The 21164-nt window shown below is 38.3% G+C and overlaps 1 protein-coding gene across 1 annotated transcript in view; it reads left to right on the top strand.

Moving 5' to 3' along the window:
- The window catches only part of LOC150083284 (CD109 antigen-like), a 184152-nt gene that overhangs the window by 131265 nt on the left and 31723 nt on the right, over window positions 1–21164 (top strand). The window contains exon 7 of the mRNA XM_090378462.1: window positions 479–563. Coding sequence (XP_090234588.1) covers window positions 479–563 — 85 coding nt within the window. The remainder of the gene's footprint in view (window positions 1–478; window positions 564–21164) is intronic.

Here is a 21164-nt window from a genome sequence, read left to right as displayed (position 1 = left end):
CTTCCATCAGATGTCATTAAAATGAGTAGTTTGAATAAATTTTACCAGGGATTGGACAAATTAGAAGGAGTTGAAAAAAATGAAATGGGTAAAAGTTATTTTCTTTGAATATGGCATTGGCATCATGTTGCCAGTACTAATACTAAAGTAAGACTATTTTAGTGCTTTTGTACCTGACTCAGGAAGCATTTTTGCTGATATATATACTGAAGTGTTTTTTTCAGTAATCCTCCATCCTCTAACATTTTGTGAGAATTAACATTAAGTTTCTTTGGAATGTTAAACAAATTGCATTTAATTTTATATTGTAACAGGGCAACTTTATATCTAACCCTTACAATATAATATCAGCTATTTGCATATTTTATTATATCATCTTTGGTACTAAATGTAAATTATTTAATATAAATTTATAGAACACATTTTATTTCTTTTATAAATTTTGGAGTTAAGTTTTTTGCACAATTATCTTTTCTAGTTCTTCCAAAATTTGAGGTAATAATCATTTCACCATCTTATGTACTTATTACTGATGAAACTTCTGTCTGGAATATTTGTGCAAAGTAAGTTGCCATATTATTTAATTTCTGGTATTTCTTAACAATATACTTACTCTAAATCAGGATTTAGAGCTGAAAGCTTCAGACTATGGAAAATTTACTAGAGAAAATTTACAAGTTAATGCAAAGCATCATCTTATTTCTTAGTAAATCATCAAAGTGGGTGAAATGGCATTGTTTTGAAACACCCATTGATGAGAGATCAACAAGCTTCGAAACGGTCCCATCTGGGTGGTGGTATCTGCCGAGAATGAGTAACATTAGTCTTCTCTACTGGAAAAGCTTTGCTTACTCGAGATAGTGCAATATCATAGCAGCTTGTTGTGAAGGTAGGAGATGTAACAAAAATGATGCCATTTTACCTACTTCAGTGATTTGCTATGATGCTTTGTGCTAACTGGTTTGTCTAGCCACTATGCTTACATTAATACGAATTTTCTAAAATGAACATTATGAATATATATACATCATGGATCTACACAACAAAATGACTTTAGCCATTTAATTGTGCTGCCTCTTTTTATAACCTTAGTTTATTTTTTCACCTTCTGCTGATAAAAAGGAAGGAACTACTTGGAAATGTTTGGAGACGTTTAATTACAGCAATTTGAGGTTAATATTGATAACTGTGTTCTTATCCATATTTACTAACTTCCTGACTATATTCAGAACTGTTCTGTTTGGATGGCTTTTAACTAAATGTAAAAGTAGTGCCATTCCTTACTATTCATTGATAGATCTTACCTGAATTGTGATCTTCATGGAAATTTCAGCTTTCCAGATTTTTTTCCTATGTTATAAATATATATGTGTAGCATCAGAGGATAGTTCTGAAAGGCTGGTTTTGTTCCTCACATTTATATAGTTAAATTTAACAAGAATAAAGCATGTGACACTTCTATTAGAATAAGTAGTGACCTGGAGCGAGGGGTGTTGGGGGTTTCAGAGATGGATGGCAGTCATCGTGAAATAGGTGGGTATATGGGATGTGTTAGGGTGAATAGGAATAGGAGCATGTATGCTTGCATGTATACCAATGCTAGAAGTATAGTAAATAAATTTGATGAATTTGAGGTGTTGGTCAAGACATCAAAGGCGGATATTGTTGGGATAGCAGAGACGTGGTGTCACACAGATATAAGGAATGCAGAACTGGAATTTGGGGAGTACAATGTGTACAGAAAGGATAGACAATGTAGAAAGGGAGGAGGTGTTATGCTGTTAATTAAGAAAAACATAAAATCAAAAGAAGTGCACCCAGTTGATATAGATGAACAGGGCAGTTTGAGTCAGTTTGGTGTGACATAAGCACTGCGAAAGCAAAAATAAGAGTAGGAGTGTGTTCTAGGCCTAATGACTCGAATGGGTACAATGAACAATTGTACAGAGAAATAGAGTGGGCTAGTAAATCGGAATGTCTTATAAGGGGGGATTTTAACTTCCCAGATATTGACTGGAACTTGTGGGTTGTTCACTCACACACTAGTAAGACTTTTGTGGATTTATTGGATGATTGTTTTCTGCAGCAGCATGTTCGAGAGGCAACAAGAGAGAGTAATACTCTTGATCTGGTTATCAGCAGTGATCATTCGTGTATTAAGAATTTGCAGATAAAGGAACCACTAGGTGGCAGTGATCACAGTGTACTGATGTGGGATTTACTTAAAGATTTAATTACCATCAGGGGTAAAGAAAAGGGTTTTTGCTTCTGTAAAGGTGAGTACAGTGGTCTCCAACAGTTTTTAAATTCTGTACAGTGGGATCAACTGACTATGTTCCCAACAGTAAATTCTAAGTGGGAAGCATTCAAGGAATTAATTGTGGATGCTACTAAAAGTTTCATACCTATTAAGAAATATTGTTCAAGGTTTAGGCCTAAATGGTTATCTAATGAACTAATGAGACTCGTAGCAGAGAAGAAAAATGCATGGGATGCATATAAATTATCAAGTGACTCAGAAGCCTATGGCAGATATAAGCTAGTCTGTAATCAGGTCACAAAGCAGGTTAGGCAGGCGAAGGCAGATTACGAGAAATCCTTGGCAAAAGAAGCTAAGAAAAATAGCAAGAATTTTTTTACTTATATAAACTCTAAAAGGAAGGGGATGAATCTGATTGGTCCACTTGACATTGATGTTTAAACTGTTGATGATCCTGCTCAGATAGCAAACAAACTGAATGAGTATTTTGCATCTACATTCACACATGAGGAATTATTAAGGTTTGAAAATGGCAGAAGGTTATCAAATTGTAGCAGGATACTTAATGATTTTGTAATAACTGAGAGCAAAGTGGAGGAGAAATTGTTTAAGTTAAACATAAGAAAAGCACCTGGGATGGATGGGATCTATCCAGTTATATTAAAGGAGATGGCAAAGCAACTAAGCAAACCCTTAGCCATAATTATGAGAGCATTCTGGGACTCAGGGGAGGTTCCCACGGACTGGAGATGTGCAAATGTATCCCTAATTCACAAAGGGAGATCGAAGGGTGACACGAGTAATTACAGACTGGTTAAAGTCTGTAATTACTGCTGGATCATCTAGAGAAGACTGCAGCAATAATTCAAACACAGCATGGGTTTGTTAAGGGAAAGTCTTGTCTGACAAATTTGATAGGATATTATGATGTGGTTACAAAGGAACTGGATGCAAAAAATAATTTTGATATCGTATATTTGGATTTCCAGAAAGCTTTTGACACTGTTGCGCCTGGAAAACTATTGTACAAATTGGTGCAGAATGGTATTAAGGGTAAGTTGCTACAATGGATGAAAGGATGGTTAAGTGGGAGAAGACAGAGGGGTGGTAATCAGTGGGTGCTGCTCTTCTCGGACTAATGTTATTAGTGGAGTCCCACAGGGTTCGGTTGTTGGGTCCACTGTTGTTTTGTATATTTATCAGTGATATTGATGAAGGTATATCAGGCTTAATGTCCAAGTTTGCAGATGATACAAAGGTTGGCAGGGTTGTTAATGACAACAATGGCAGTGTGCGACTGCAACAGGATCTAGATAATCTGGGCAGATTGGCTAAGAAGTGGCAACCGAAGTTTAACTTTGATAAATGCAAAGTACTGCATATGGGTAGAAGTAACCCCCGAGAAACGTACCAACTGTGTGGTTCTACACTTAAGGCGGTAGAAAATGAAAAAGACCTGGGAGTAATTGTGCAGTCAGATATGAAGTTTTCTGAGCAATGCAGACAGGCTGCCAGGCAGGTCATGGGGTTTTGTCAATGATATATAGGAATTTTGCTAGCAGGGAAAAGGAGGTGATTGTCCCTGTGTATAAGGCAATGGGCAGGCCACGCCTTGAGTACTGCATACAGGTCTGGAGATCTCATTTTAGGAAGGATGTAGATTTGCTTGATCATGTACAGAGAAGGGCAGCAAGATTTGTGAGGGTAATGAAGAGAGGCTTAAGTTCTGCAAATTGCAGTGGCTGGAGACTAGGCACCTGCATGGTGATCTGATTGAGGTGTATAAGGCCTTGAATGGGGAGCACGCTGAATTCTGATGGGATCCTTCCACTTGTTCAGATTCCTAACCTAAGGGGGCATAAATTCAAATTAAGAAAGGACAGATGTAGAACAGATTGTGTGGAAATTTGCCTTTTGCCAGCGGGTGGTTAATTGCTGGAACAAACTTTCATCTGTCATTGTGGAAGTTGATAGGTTGAATAAATTTAAGGAGGAACTGGACAGGCATTTGGAGGGAACGGTGTGATTTTTTTTTTTTTTTTTTTTTGGCTGATGCTGCATAAGCTCATACACTTGCTTTCTTGCATCACATGCCACTACTACTACTATTACTACTACTACATCTGGAGGCCAGTAAATATATGATATACCTCACAGACTTTTTAAAACTGGCAGTCTGAATTGCTTTATTTTATTATTTAATAGCACCTCCCCATTTCAAAAACATGGGAATTATACTAGTTACAATAAAGTTTCTGGACTGGTGCTGTTGCAGTCATGTTCTATGAATTTGAAAATAAACAGAAATAGTATGTTGTTGTTCAGACTTCCTCCAGATGGCAGTACAGATGTTGTCCAGTAGGCTGACAAGTTGCAAGTAACAGCCAGTTTCATTAGTAGCATTAATGTTCTTGTCATGATTTTGCAATGAAGCAAAGAATGAATATCAAATTTTTGCTTTAAACTGAGAAAATGTGCAACCAAAATGTATGAAATGTTAAAAACTGTTTATGGTGATGAAATGTTAAGTTGCTCCAATGTGTGTGAATGGTATAAACAGTTCAAAGATGGATGTGAGGATGTTTGTTATGACCCAAGAAATGGGCATCCATCAACCTCTCAGAATGAGGGCACAGTTGCAAAATTTTGAGAAATTGTGGCAAAAGATTGTTTTTGACTCTCAGAATGATGGCTGATGAGTTCGATGTGAATAGGAGACAATTCATCAAATACTGCATGAAGATATAGGGAAAAGGAAGGTCTGTGCAAAATTTGTGCTGCACAGCCTCACGGATGAGTAGAAGCAACAAAGAATGTTATGTGAAGACTTCATCCAGACTTGTCAGGACAATCCTAATTTCTTCGAGTGTATTGTCACTGAAGATTAGTGTTGGATGTTTCAATACTAACCAGAGACAAAGTGTTAGAGAATGTAGTGGACCGCAAAATCATCACCAAGGCCCAAAATGTGTCATTTACAGAAGTTCAGGATCAAGATGAAGCTGCACATGTTTTTCAACAAAGGTATGATTCATAAAGAATTTGTACATGAAGAGGAGAGAGTTAAAGCTGTGTTCTACGTGCAGGTATTTCAAAGACTACTGAAGTGCATTTTCCAGATAAAGGTGCAATTTTGAGAGAAAGGCAGCTGGTTTTTGTTGCATGGCAAATCCCTCCCACCCATTCTACACTTGTTGTAAAGACATTTCTGATGAAACATGGTGTTGTACAGATCAACTATCCACCGTCACTCTCCCAGTCTAGCACCATTGGACTTCTTCCCCTTTTCCAAGGTGAAAACTGCCCACAAAGGAAAAGGGATTTCAAGAAGGTGAGGACATAAATAAAAACGTATCTGCTGAGCTGAATATCATTCCCTTAGATTCTTTCACTGACTCCTTTCAAAAACTTTTAAAATGGTGTGATAAATGCATTCAATCAAGTGGTAATTACCTGGAATAAAAATAAAAACTGTTTTTGAGCTCCTTCACTTTGTATTCTTTTTATCACACCAGTCTGGGAACTTTATTGTCACACCTTGTATTTTAAAATCTCATAGTGCACATTGCAAAAACATAGGGAGGATACAGTCAGTCCTCATATAGCATGATAGTTGTGTTCCTAGAAACCCTTGTGCAATGCAAAATCGTGCAATATAAACAACAGGCCCTATGGGAAAAATAGGGTTAGGTGCTGACCACCCAAGTTTGAACACACATTTGTGACCAAAACATTACCAAACACAATAAATAATGGTAATAAAATACTTATGTAATTTATTACGATTATTTTATTACATATTTTATTACGTAATAGTTGTAATAAAATACTTACGTATTTTATTATGTAATAAAATATTGCTAATGCTTTTGCTTCAGTCATAAGCAAACTTGTTTTTTTGTTTGATTTTCTATCCAAACAGTTGACAGCCGTTGCATCTCTTCCAATTCTTTGTGTCTTAATCTAATGGTTTTTAATTACACTTTGAGTTGTTCCTACTATGAAAGTTGTTTTTATTTTCTCTGCATTCTTTGTAATTCTCGGCGTTGCCTCATTTAGGTCTGTAGCACGTGCAATATCACATGGTCTTTCATTTCGCTCAAAGCGTTTCCCAATTTCATATTTTTTCTCTATTGACAGGTGGACTGGCCATAAGCCTTACCGGGAAAACCCTGGTGGGCCAGAGGCCGGTGTGATTTTGACCATAACCGTAGTATGAGGCCACTATAAATTTTCCCGGGTAAGAATTTTTGACCCAATCCGCCAGTTTATCGATATTGCTTTTTTTTTTTCTCTCTCTGAATCTGCAATGTCTTCACTAGGATGCTTTCTTTTCACACCTTTTAAGTATTTTACTCATTTTTAGGGACTAAAGCAAAATTACAAAACGAGGAGGCATGCTTGATACACATAAACAAAGCTGCACGCGTGTAGCAACTGAATAAACAACACCGTAAAGGCAGAGATACACTATTAACACCTCACATTTTACTAAAGCACATTTCTAGGGGTCACTACCATAAAACAATAAAAACAATTTCCAGTTGCATTTCTGCTAGTGGAATCTGTTATAAACTGGTAGTAAACTCGATCTAATAGCATTTGCGAACATACCGATAGCTGGAATTGTGTTGGTTTTTACGTTACTATGGTGAAATGTGTTTCCCCTTCACTGATATAAAGTTATAATCCGTTGGGGTGTGATTCTGCGTTCGACTACCATTTCTTGTAAACACAGAGGCGAATCGTGCATAAGCGAATTCGGTTCACGTTATATAAGATATCGTTTCCCTATTTATAAATCGTGTATGATCGAATTCGTGTAATGTAAACACATGTTATACGAGGACTGACTGTTTATATTAAAGCAATTTTTGTTCATTTATTCAGAGCTAATGCAATAAGATAACTTATTTTAAAAATTCTGTACACATTAATAAACTGAACCCCCCTAGCTTGCTCATCTTGTTTTTAGTCAACAAGATTTCGGATGTGTGGGAAAAAATACAGTGAAGGAAAATATAGTTTTTTCAATGTACTTTATCAAAAGAGAAGAATATATTTAAGCATAGAAAATGTGGAGCATACTGCATTTTTTCCTTGGAGAAAAAGTAACTGAGCATGGAATAGGAGAGGAGATTTTTATTTCATTAAACTGCAGCTCAGTTGCTATGCCAGCCAGACTTGTAGAAACATATTCAGCATCCTTTTTACTCAGTATGCACCATGTAATATTAATTTCAACGTTCTGATCTTAAACATTATAAAATATTTGAAAAATATTGAGAAATAAAATATTTGGTACTTGCTGTACATAAGGTACTAAAATAGATCATTTAGAAGACTAAATGCGCAAGGCATAATATGTTATGGGTTGAAATTAATAATATAATATTGGTGTAAATACACCATAGTTTACCCATAAGTTTAACTACATAAGTAGTGTTAAGGCATCATTTGAATTTATCTCATATTGTGGCTACCTTCACAACGAGATACCAGGTATTGCTCTACTTCGAATATACAATGCGTCTCGAAATAGTGCAATACCTGTTATCTCATTGTAATATTGGTCTAAATATATGTTTACCCATAAATTTAACTCATAAGTAGTGTTAAGGCATCGTTTGATTTTATCTCATATTGTGGCTACCTTCACAATGGGATACCAGGTCTTGCACTACTTAGGTTTAATTTCCAAAACTCAAACATTTCTTTGTAAGAGCAGCCCTTTGTTCCATTCACTAATCTTGTTGCCCTTCTCCAGTACTTCAGGTGTGGCATGTCCATTGTCTTATACAAGGGGATAATCACCTCCTTATCCCAGTTAGAAAAATTCTTGTATACCATTGACAAGACACCATGAACTACTCTTGCAGACCATCTGCACTGCTCAGAAAACTTCATATCTGACTGCACAATTACCCCCAGGTCCTTTTCATCTCTACCACCCTGAGTGTAGTACCATATAGTTGATACATTACTCTGGGGTTACTACTACCCATATGCAGACTTTCTTAGCAATTTCTTTTCCGACAACTGAAAACATACTCTATTTTCAGAATAGTATTAGCAGTGGCAAATCAAGCAAGAAAATAACCTTATATAGCATTAATTGGAGAGAGGAGAAAAGTTTTGACTTCACCTGTCCATGCTCTTTAGTTCTTCTTTGAATTTATTAAAACTACCCACTTCTGTAACACCCGATGGACATTTGTTAATATTCAACTCCCTGCTGGCTGAAGACAAATTTCCACACAGCTGTCCTGCAATCATCATCCTTTCTCAATTTGAATTTATATTCCATCATGTGCAGTCTGAGCAAGAGGAAGAATTCTGTCAGCAGTGAGCATACTCAACACATTCACAGCCATGGATCCCTCAATCAGATACTTTCACAGATGGCTAGTCTCCAGATGCTAAAATTTGCAGAATTGAAGCCTTTCTTGGTAAGAGCATCCTTTAGCTTCCTTCAATAATCTTGTTGCTGTTCCCTGCACCCTTCCAACAGATTCACATCCTTATTAAAATTATGCTTCCATGTATGTATTCAAAATTTGGCATTACCATTGTCTTATATAACAGGATAATCACATCCTCATCCCTGATGGCAAAATTCCTGTATATTATTGACTGCACGATTATTCCCCACTCCCATGTTTTTTTCATTCGTCACTACCCTGAGTTGTTATATTAATCTGGGATTGTTGCCACCCATATGTAGTAGCTTGCATTTGTCACTGTTAAATTTAAGTGCCTCTTCTCAGTACATCTGGTTAATTTTTCTAGACATTGTTGCAGTAGCATACACTGACTGTTGTCATTAATCATCCTGGTTACCATTGTGTCATCTGTAAACTTAGACATTAAGATTGATATGACTTCATCAGAAACATTGATAAATATAAAAAAAAAGGTAAACTGCAGCCATTGTCAACCCACTGCAGGATGGAAGCCTCCTCAACAATTCATGTTGAGGAAAATGGACCATGATCTGCCACGCTGGTCCAGTGCGGGTTGGCAGATTGACTGTATTTAGCAGTCAGAGGCTTGAACCCCGGTCTAATCAAGGAGAGTGTGCTACTGCACTCCCGCTCCTAACCACTCGGCTACGGAGACCAACATTGATAAATATAGAAAACAACAAAGGGGCAGTACTGAATCCTGTGGTACTCTGCTAATAATATTAGTCCAAGAACAGCAATGCACATTGATAACTGCTCTCTGTCTTCTCCTACTGAAACATCCCTTTATCCATAGCAGTAACTTGCACTTATTGCCACACTGCTCCAATTTGTATATCAATCTTTTATATACAAAGTATCAAAGCTTTTCTGAAATCTAATTATGTATTATCCAATTTTTTTTTTTTCATCCATTTTCTTTGCTCTGTCATAGTATCTAATAAGATTGGTTAGACAGCATTGCCCTTAACAAATCCAGGCTTTGACTACAGTATAACTGCATTCCATCTCTAGATGGGCCTGCATTACTTATTTAACCAGTGACTCCATATTATCCCTGGAGAGAGGTGAAGCTAACAGGTCTGTAATTTCTCATATCACCCACATCTCCAGTCTATACGGATCTCCCTTGAATCCAAGGATTCTCTCATAATTATGGCTAAGGGTTTTCTTACCTTCTTTGCTGCCTTCCTTAATATAATTGGATCGATCCCATCCATCCCATGTGCCTTTTTTTATGTTTGAGCTTCAACAATTAGACATAAGCAACACACAGACATAAGCAGTGCAGAATTGGAATTTGGGGAGTACAACGTGTATGGAAAGGATAGAGAGGACAGGAAGGGAGGAGGGGTTATGCTGTTAGTTAAAAAACGTAAAATCTAAGGAAGTGCATCCAATTGACGTTGGTGGACAATGCAATGTTGAATCTGTTTGGTGTGACATAATGAATTGGGAAAGGAAAAATGAGAGTAAGTGTGTGTTATAGGCCTAATGAATCTGATAGTATACAGGAACTCCCCACTAACGTAATACTTGACTTACGGAAATTCGACTTTACGCAAGTTTTTGCCGGCAAACTTAAAAATATCATGGAAATGTATTTTTCATCGTGTAGGAGTAAATGGGGGTATCGTGAAAATATTGTAATGTGAACCCAATAACACATTTTTTTTTTTTTTTTGTATATTACTAAGCTATTTATCTCTCTAAAAGGTCATTTTTATAATGGAAATTGCACTACCCTTTCATTGTTATCATGTGCCCACTATAAGAATCAATTTTGAAAGCCTTTGTGATATTTTTCTGAAGCATGTTTCTGGAGATCACAACCATAAAACAATCTGCACTTTCCGGTTCATTGGGCTTTTCTGTTAGTGCATCTAATTATAAATGGGTAGTAAACTCGATCTTATTGCATTTGCAATCATCCCGATAACTGGAATTGTGTGGGTTTTTACGTTACGGTATTATGGTGAAATGAGTTCCCCTTCACTGAAATCTTCAGTCCTATAAAAAAAACATAAATAAATTTTCAGAATCTTCTCTTTATTCCTATTTATGTATTACAATGATGAAGGGAAAGGGTACCAGCAGAAAGTGCAAGTGCTGGCAGTGCCAGGAAACAAAGCAAAATTGATTTAGAAACTGAAACTGATGGAACTGATGCTGCAAAACAGCTATTTCTTCATGAATTTTTTATCTTTAACACCGAAAAAGCACTTGAAACCTATCCACAAAATATTTCAAATTTGAAAACGATGTACTGCCAAGTGATTAAATTTGTGCTACCTCATCATTTATAAGAACATCATTTTTCAATGGGAACTTGAGAATCATGTAGCTCATGAATCATATGCAGCAATAAAGTACTTCTTCACCAAACAAAAGAAAGGAATTATCTCTTGTTAGCATTAGCATTAGCATTAGTAGAGGCATTTGATGCAAGAAAGCAAGCTTATGCTGCATCAGCCAAAAAAAAAAAAAAAAAAAAAAAACCCACTTCCACTTCACCCCTCTGTTCGTTCCAAATACCTGTCCAGCCAGCTGAGCCTTAAACTTATTTAGGCTATCAACCTCCACCACAAGGGATGGAAGTCTGTTCCACCAACCAACCACCCGCTGGCTAAAGGCAAATTTCCTCACGTCTATCCTACATCTGTCTTTCCTCAATTTGAATTTATGCCCTCTCAGGTGATTTTTCTGAGCTAGAGGAAGAATCCCATCAGCATTGAGCATGCTTAAACCATTCAAGGCTTTATACACCTCTATCAGATCACCTCGCTGGTGCCTAGTCTCCAGACACTGTAATTTGCAAAACTTAAGCCTTTCTTCGTAAGAGCACCCCTTTGTTCCATTCACTAATCTTGTTGCCCTTCTCTGTACTCGTTCCAGAAGCTCTACATCCTTCTTGAAATGAGGCCTCCAGACCTGTATACAGTACTCTAGGTGTGGCCTGACCATTGCCTTATACAATGGAATAATCACCTCCTTATCCCTGCTGGAAAAATTCCTGTATATCATTGACAATACTCCATGAGCTACTCTTGCAGCCTGTCTGCACTGCTCAGAGAACTACATATCTGCCTGCACAACCACCCCCACGTCCCTTTCATTCTCTACCACTGTCAGTGTAGTACCATAGAGTTGATACGTTGCTCTGGGGTTGCTGTTTCCCATGTGTAGTACTTTACATTTGTCAATGTTAAACTTCATTTGCCACCTCCCAGCCGATCTGCTCAACCTTTCCAGATCCTGTTGCAGCAGCATAGTGTCAGTAGTGTCCTTGACAACCCTGCCAACCTTTGTATCATCTGCAAACTTGGACATTAAGCTTGATATACCATCATCAATATCATTTATAAATACAGAAAACAATAATGGACCCAACACTGAACCCTGAGGGACTCCACTAATAACATTAGTCCAGGATGAGCAGTGTCCATTGATTACCACTCTCTGTCTTCTCCCACTCAACCACCCCTTTATCCATAGCAGCAATTTGCCTCCAATGTCACACTGCTCCAATTTGTGTAGCAGTCTTCCATGTGCAACAGTATCAAAAGCCTTTCTAAGATCCAAGTATATAATATCAAAGTTATTCCCTGCATCCAGTTCTTTTGTGACTGCATCATAATATCCAATCAAGTTGGTCAGGCAAGACTTCCCTTTAACAAAACCATGCTGTGTCTGAGCTATAACTGAAGTCTTGTCTAAATGATCCTGCAGTGCTTCTTTAACCAGTGCCTCCATTAATTTTCCTGGAACAGAAGTTAAGCTCACAGGTCTATAATTACTTGTGTCAGCCTTTGATCCTCCTTTGTGAATTGGGGTCACATTTGCACATTTCCAGTCTATGGGTACCTCCCCTGAGTCCAAGGAAGCTCTCATAATTATGGCTAAGGGTTTGCGTACTTCCTTTGCTGCCTCCTTTAATATAACTGGATAGATCCCATCCACCCCGGGTGCCTTTCTTGTGTTTATCTTCAACAGTTTCTCCTCCACTTTACTCCCAGTTATTTCAAGATTCTGTAGCTTACTGCTAGAGTTGAATACACCTCTGGCATTCCCCTTGCTGAATAACTCCTCATGTGTGAATGTCGATGCAAAATATTCATTTAGTTTGTTAGCTACCTGAGCAGGATCATCACCAGTTGACCCATCAATATCAAGTGGACCAATCTGATTCATCCCCTTCCTTCTAGAGTTAACATAAGTAAAGAACTCTTTGCTGTTTTTCTTTGCATCCTTTGCCAAGGATTTCTCGTAATCTGCCTTTGCCTGCCTAACCTCCTTTGTAACTTGGTTGCATATCAACTTGTATCTATCATAGGCTTCTGTGTCATGTGTTAATTTGTAAGTATCCCATGCATTTTTCGTCTCTGCCATATGCCTCATTAGTTCATCTGACATCCATTTTGGCCTAAACCTTGAACAATATTTTTTAGTTGGTAAGTAAAGCCTAGTAACTTCCAAGATAAGTTCTTTGAATGCTTCCCATTTTGAATTTGCTGTTGGTAACATCATCAGTTGGTCCCACTGTGTAGAATTTAAATACTGTCTCAGTCCATCGTAGTCGCCTTTACGGAAGCAATAACCCCTTCCCTTTACCCCTAATGGTAGTTACCTCTTTGAGTAAATCCCACTTCAGCACACTGTGATCACTGCCACCTAGTGGTTCGTTTATCTGCAGATTCTTAATGCATGAAGAATCACTGCTGATAATCAAATCAAGAGTATTACCCCCTCTAGTTGCCTCCCGAACATGCTGATGTAGAAAATAATCATCCAATAAATCCACAAAAGCCCTGCTAGTGTGTGAGTAACCAGCCCCCAAATTCCAGTCAATATCTGGGAAATTAAAATCTCCCATTATAAGACTCTCTGATTTACTGGCCCACTCTATTTCCCTGTACAGTTTCTTATTATACTCATCAGAGTCATTAGGCCTATAGCACACTCCTACTCTCAATTTTGATCTCCCAATGCTTATGTCACACCAAACTGACTCAACACTGCACTGTCCGGCGATGTCGACTGGCTTCACTTCCTTGGTTTTTATGTGTTTCTTAACTAATAGCATAACCCCTCCCCCCTTCCTATCCTGTCTATCCTTTCTGTAGACATTGTACTCCCCAAATTGCAGTTCTGCATCCCTTATATCTGTGTGACACCACGTCTCTGATATCCCAACAATATCTGCCTTTGATGTTTTGAGCAATACCTCAAATTCATCAAATTTATTTACTAAACTCCTAGCATTGGTGTACACGCAAGTATACCTGCACCTGTTTCTATTCTTAGCTACCCTAACACAACCCATGTGTTTACTTGTACCGCAATGGCTCCCAGCAGTCTCTGAAATACCATGCATCTTGTTTTCCCGGCTTCTGCTCATTCTAATAGAAGCAGTGCAAGAATCTCTTTCACCTCTGCCAGTGGCTACTGTCAATCTATTGGTCTTTGTCTCCCCCCAAGCTAGCAGTTTTCCGACCCACCTAACACTGCCTCAATAGCATCAGCAATTATTCTTGCACCCTTTCTATTTAAGTGTATCCCATCCCTGTAGAAGCAATCTCTCCTGTTAACAAGTACAGTCCAGGCTGAAAAAAATTCTACCCCTTGAGCCTTGCACAATCTTTCCAGGGCCGAATTGATCGACAAGGCTCTCATCATATACTCCCTCCTATCGTGTCTGGGCAGAATTGCAGACACTTTCAAATTCAACCCTAATTCTCGGCTTTTGTTCAACAGTGACCTGTACTTGTTAAGTAATTCTGCCGGTCTCCTACTCTTAATATTATTAGTGCCAACGTGTATAACTATATCACCTTTTGTGCCCTTAAAAGATGATATTCGCTCTACAACGTCATCAATCTTTGCCCCTGGCAGACATACCCTGGTCCTGTTCCACCTATCTTTTTTACAAAGCATGTTCCCCGTTTCCCTGACAATAGAGTCACCAACAACTACTAGTTCCTTCGGTACCAGCGCATTCTGCCTTGGGGGATGTCTCTGTGTCACGTGATGCCCAAGTGCAAGCTCTGGCGTTGATGTGGGCAGCTGAGAGCTTGATGGGCCCTCAATTTAGTTTCTTCGAGGGCATCCACCCTGTCCTTCAAGCTCTCATATAGGCCCACAAGAACGCCGAGTTGTTGCTTGATATCGATACACTCCTTGCATCGCGCGCACACACAAAGACATCCCCCTTGGCAGTATCATGTCCCGTACCCAATTGCTCTGCAAACATCAAGCAAACAGTGCATTTTATAGATTCTCCTGTGACAATGGTAGTGAAAATGCCTATTAATAAGTGAAAAATCATTCTTTTAGTTCAGTCTGCTAAGGTAATTAATTTCCAAAATGTAGGTAGAAGATTTAAAACAGGTTGGTAATATAAACTTGCACAAAATATTCTTAAATGTAGGTAGAAGATTTAAAACAGGTTGGTAATATAAACTTGCACAAAATATTCTTAAACATATCTAGGAGTAATGAAGTCAATATGTGGATTCAGGTACATTGGGTTGAAGAGATATGTTTGGATTACATACATTGGCAAAACACTCAAAATAAACATGCAAATTGCTTTATTCAAGCAGGAAGAGAGAGAGAGAGAGAGAGAGAGAGAGAGAGAGAGAGAGAGAGAGAGAGAGAGAGAGAGAGAGAGAGAAACACAAAAAGGCTTACTGCATGAGTGAGTATAACATGATTTGAATTATTGGCATCCATGACCTGTTTACGATTGCATTCACGAGCTCTATTCTAAGGGAGTTCATTAATTTGTCTTTCACAAATTTCAGAAGAAAAACTGGATTTAGATATGAGTCAGTGGGACTCACTAGTGATCACCTGTTGTACTTTTAAAATTGGTAACTTGGAAAAGTTCTCATGTAGCTTTTCTCACCACTTCTAACTTCTTCTTAAAATACACTTGTCAAAGAGTCTACCAGTCAAGTTAAACATTTACTTGAGAAGAAAAATGCATGGGATACATATAAATTAACACATGAGACAGAAGCCTATGATAGATATAAGCTGGTCTGTAACCAAGTCACAAAGGAGGTTAGGCAGGTAAAGGCAGATTATGAGAAATCTTTGGCAAAGGATGCAAAGAGTTCTTTACTTATGTAAACTGTAGAAGGAAGGGGATGAATCAGATTGGCCCACTTGATATCGATGGTTCAACTGTTGATGATCCTGCTCAGGTAGCTAACAAACTAAATGAATATTTTGCATCGACATTCACACATGAGGAGTTATTCAGCGAGGGGATTGCCAGAGGTGTATTCAACTCTGGCAGTAAGCTAGATAATCTTGTAATAACTGAGAGTAAAGTGGAGGAGAAACTGTTGAAGATAAACACAAGAAAGGCACCCGGGGTGGATGGGATCTATCCAGTTATATTAAAGGAGGCAGCAAAGGAAGTAAGCAAACCCTTAGCCATAATTATGAGAGCTTCCTTGGACTCAGGGGAGGTACCCATAGACTGGAGATGTGCAAATGTGACCCCAATTCACAAAGGAGGATTAAAGGCTGACACAAGTAATTATAGACCTGTGAGTTTAACTTCTGTTCCAGGAAAATTAATGGAGGCACTGGTTAAAGAAGCACTGCAGGATCATCTAGACAAGACTTCAGTTATAGCTTGGACAAGCATGGTTTTGTTAAGGGAAAGTCTTGTGTGACCAATCAAATTGGTCAACAAGACTTTCCCTTAACAAAAGAACTGGATGCAGGGAATAACTTTGATATTATATACCTGGATCTTAGAAAGGCTTTTGATACTGTTGCACATGGAAGACTGCTGCACAAATTGGAGCAGTGTGGCATTGGAGGCAAATTGCTGCTATGGATAAAGGGATGGTTGAGGGGGAGAAGCCAGAGAGTGGTAATCAATGGACACTGCTCATCATGGACTAATGTTATTAGTGGAGTCCCTCAGGGTTCAGTGTTGGGTCCATTATTTGTTTTCTGTATTTATAAATGATATTGATGATGGTATATCAAGCTGAATGTCCAAGTTTGCAGATGATACAAAGGTTGGCAGGGTTGTTAAGGACACTAGTGACGCTCTGCTGCTGCAACAGGATCTAGAAAGGTTGAGCAGATGGGCTGAGAGGTGGCAAATGAAGTTTTTAACATTGACAAATGTAAAGTACTACATATGGGAAACAGCAACCCCAGAGCAATGTATCAACTCTGTGGTACTACACTGAAAGTGGTAGAGAATGAAAAGGACCTAGGGGTAATTGTGCAGGCAGATATGAAGTTCTCTGAGCAGTGCAGACGGGCTGCAAGAGTAACTCATGGTGTCTTGTCAATGACATACAGGAATTTTTCTAGCAGGAATAAGGAGGTGATTATTCCCTTGTATAAGGCAATGGTCAGGCCACACCTTGAGTATTGTACACAGGTCTGGAGGCCTCATTTCAAGAAGGATGTAGAGCTGCTGGAACGAGTACAGAGAAGGGCAACAAGATTAGTGAATGGAACAAAGGGTTGCTCTTACGAAGAAAGGTTTAAGTTTTGCAAATTACAGTGTCTGGAGACTAGGCACTGGCGAGGTGATCTGATAGAGGTGTATAAAGCCTTGAATGGTTTGAGCATGCTCAGTGCTGATGGGATTCTTCCTCTCACTCAGAATAATCACCTGAGAGGGCATAAATTCAAATTGAGGAAAGACAGATGTAGGATAGATGTGTGGAAATTTCCCTTTAGCCGGTGGGTAGTTGGTTGGTGGAACAGACTTGCATCCCTAGTTGTGGAAGTTGATAGCCTAAATAAATTTAAGGCTCAGCTGGACAGGTATTTCAAATGAACGGAGTGGTGAAGTGAAAGTTTTTTTGGCTGATGCCGCATAATCTTGCTTTCTTGCATTATATGCTTCTACTAATGCTAATGCTAATTTAACCAATCAATCCATTTGACATGCATCGATTTGTTGCAGACTCTATTGTCAGAGAAACATGTTGTGTAAGAAAGTTAGATGGAATAGGACCAGGATATACCTGCCAGGAGGCAAAAGTATATGACTTTACAGAGCAAATATCATCTTTTATGGGCACAAAAAGTGATATTGTTGTACACATTGGCAATAATGATATTAAAATTAGGAGATCTCAGGTCTTACTTAACAAGTTCAGGGCCATGTTGGGAAAAAGTTGCGTTAGAATTGAATTTGAAAGTGTCTGCAATTCTGCCCAGACACGATAGGAGGGAGCATATGTTGAGAGCCTTGTTAATCAACTCTGCCATGGAGAGACTATGCAAGGTTTGTGGAGTAGAAATTTTCTCAGTGTGGTCTGTGCTTCTTAACAGGAGAGTGTTTTTACAAGGACAGGATACACTTGAATAGAAAGGGTGCAAGAATATTTGCTAATGCTATTAAGGAAGTAATAGGTGGGTTGGAAAACTGCTAGCTTGCCAGGGATACACAGACTAAAACTTTAACTAAAGGTGCAGGCAGAAGCAAAAGTAATTCTTGCACTGCTGCTGGTACATGCAGTAGTCCTGGAAAGCAAAGTGTTTGCAACTTCAGGCCCTGCTGTGAGTCATGATGAAACAAATAAATACCTGGGCTATGTTAGGATAACTATGAGTAAGAACATGTGCATGTATACTTGCATGTACACTAATGATATGAGCAATGTAAATAAATTTGATCAATATGAAGTAGTTATTAAGTAATCAAATGCAGACATTGTAGGAATAGCAAAATCATGGTGTCACTCAGACATAAATGATGCTAAATTTGAATATGAGGAGTACAATATATACACGAAGGGCAGAGGTGTAGTGGTTATGCTCTTAGCAGGGCCATGCAAAGGTACTTGGGGGCCTGGATGCAAAAGGGGTTAAGGGGCCTCATTTATTTATGTTGAGACTTTGATAGTAATGGTTCCCTCCATTGGGACCTCGATGTCGTGGGCCCTAGTACAGTGCATTCAATGTACCCCCCATTTGCACAGCCCAGGCTTTTAGTTAAGAAGAATATTAAAGCTAAGGCAGTGCATCCAGTGGACAAGGATGAGAAGTGCAACATTGGGTCACTTTGGAGTGATATAAGCATTGGGAAAACAAAATTGAGAGTAGGAGTGTGTTATGTGTTATAGGCCTAATGACTGTGATGAGTATACCAAACAGCTATACAGAGAAATAGCAAGGGCCAGTAAATCAGAAAAACCTTATAATGGGGGATTTTAATTTTACAGATGTTGACTGGAGTTTGTGGATTACTGGAATCACTCACACATTAGCAAGTCTTTTGTAGGTTTCTTGAATGACTGATTTCTACAGCAGCATGTTGAAGAGGCAACAAGAGGAAGCACCCTTGATTTGGCTATTAGCAGTGATTCTACATGCATTAAGAATCTGCAGGTAAAAGACCCACTGAGTGGCAGCAATCACAGTGTACTAATGTGGAATTTAATTAAAGACATAACTACTGTGAAGGGTAATAGGAAAGGCTTTTGCTCGCATAAGGTGACTACAGTGGCCTTAGACAGTTGTGTGTAGTGGGACCAACTGAACTTGTTACCAACAGAAAATTCTAAATGGGAAGTATTGAGGGAAGTGATTAGCATTAGTAGAGGCATACAGTGCAAGAAAGCAAGCTTATGCATTATCAGCCAAAAAAAAAAAAAAAAAATGCTCCAATTTCACCCCTCCAATTTGAAATTGTGTCCCCCTCAGGTTCTTAGTCTGAGCAAGAAGAAGAATCCCATCAGCATTTAGCTTGCTCAACCCATTCAAGGCCTTATACACCTCAATGAGATCACCTCGCAGGTACCTATCTCTCCAGGCACTGCAATTTGCAGAACTTAAGCCTTTCTTGGTAAGAGCACTGATTTATTTCCCTCACCAATTATTATTATTATTAGCCATATGGTGCAAGGAAGTCTGAGGCTTATGCTGCACCAGGCAAAAAAAAAAAAAAAAAAAAAAGGTTGCCCTTCTTTGTACTCGTTCTAGTAACTCTACATCCTTCCCAAAACGAGGCCTCGAGACCTGTACACAGTACTCTAGGTGTGGCCTGACCATTGCCTTGTATAATGGGATAATCACCTCTGTGTCCCTGCTAGAAAAATTCCTATATATATCATTGACAAGACTCCATGACCTGCCCTGGCAGCCCATCTGCACTGCTCAGTGTACTTCATATTTGACTGCTCAATTACCCCAGGTCTTTTTCACTTTCTACTCCCCTGAGTGTAGTACCACAGAATTGGTACATTTCTCTTGGGTTATTCTTCCCATATGCAGTACTTTGCATTTGTCAATGTTAAAATTCATTTGCCACTTCTCAGCCCATTTTCCCAACTTATCTAGATCCATTTGGAGTAAATGTAGCTACTAGCTTAATTACAACTGTATAATACAGTCAGTTCTGTGGTACATGTGTTCCTAAAATTCTCCTGATTATGGCATTTTGTGCATTAAAAACAACAGAGCTTATGGGAAAAATAGGGATAGGAGCAGAGCACTAAAAAAAAAAATGTTCAGTGTGGTAAGTAAAACACTACAAAAAGATAAACCTGATAAAATTGCTAACACAAGTTTAAACATCTTAAATTTCTAATAAATAAATATTACAGTAAATACAGCACTGTAATATATACATACTAATTAATATTTCTGCTCACTGACATTTTTTTTTGAATTGTAAAATTTAAAACAGTAAAAAAGATGAGCACAGCACGCACACACAGCAGCAATGAACACAGCACGTACAAATTGCACAAGTGAGATACGCAGTAACAATTTCGTGCATTAAAAATAGGAAGCGTAAAAAATAGGAATGAACAGAAGATTGTGAAAATTTATTTATTTCATTGTAATAACATAAAAACCCACAGAATTCCAGCTATCGGTATTATCACAAATGCAATAAGATCGAGTTTACTACCTGTTTATAATTAGATTGCACTAACGGAAAATCCCAATAAACTGCAAATTGTTTTTATTGTTTTATGGTAGTGCCCTCTAGAAATGTACTCCTCTGCTCACGTTATCACACCTCACGAAATTTCTGTTTGAACTGAAAAATGTGAGCTCCTGAAAACATGAGTCGGTCTACAATATATTGTGAATACAGCGAATGACAACAGTGTGTCTCTGACCAATACAACTACAGTAAATGGGAAATTGTAAACTTGTATGTATTGCTGCACAGGCGCAGGTCTCTATGCCCAGCTCGGTGCCAGGTTTTACATTCACCTGATGTTACTCTCAGACGAAATCGCACATGAGTTTTTATCTCTTCATAAGTGACAGCATGTTCAGGAACCTTGCATAACAATAATACATGTGAAGTGTGCATGGATTGTCTGAAGCTAACAATACTGCATTAAAACTACATTTAATTTATAAATAATAATTGCTGGATTTATAGTTGTCTGATTTTAATGAAATTTGTTTTGACACAACGAATATTTTTA

Source organism: Mastigoproctus giganteus, chromosome 7, assembly GCF_048544385.1.
Source record: "Mastigoproctus giganteus isolate SK-2022 chromosome 7, ASM4854438v1, whole genome shotgun sequence".
Taxonomy (NCBI): Eukaryota; Metazoa; Arthropoda; class Arachnida; order Uropygi; family Thelyphonidae; genus Mastigoproctus; species Mastigoproctus giganteus.
Note: the sequence above shows the minus strand (reverse complement) of the source record. Positions and strands in the feature narration are given on the sequence as shown.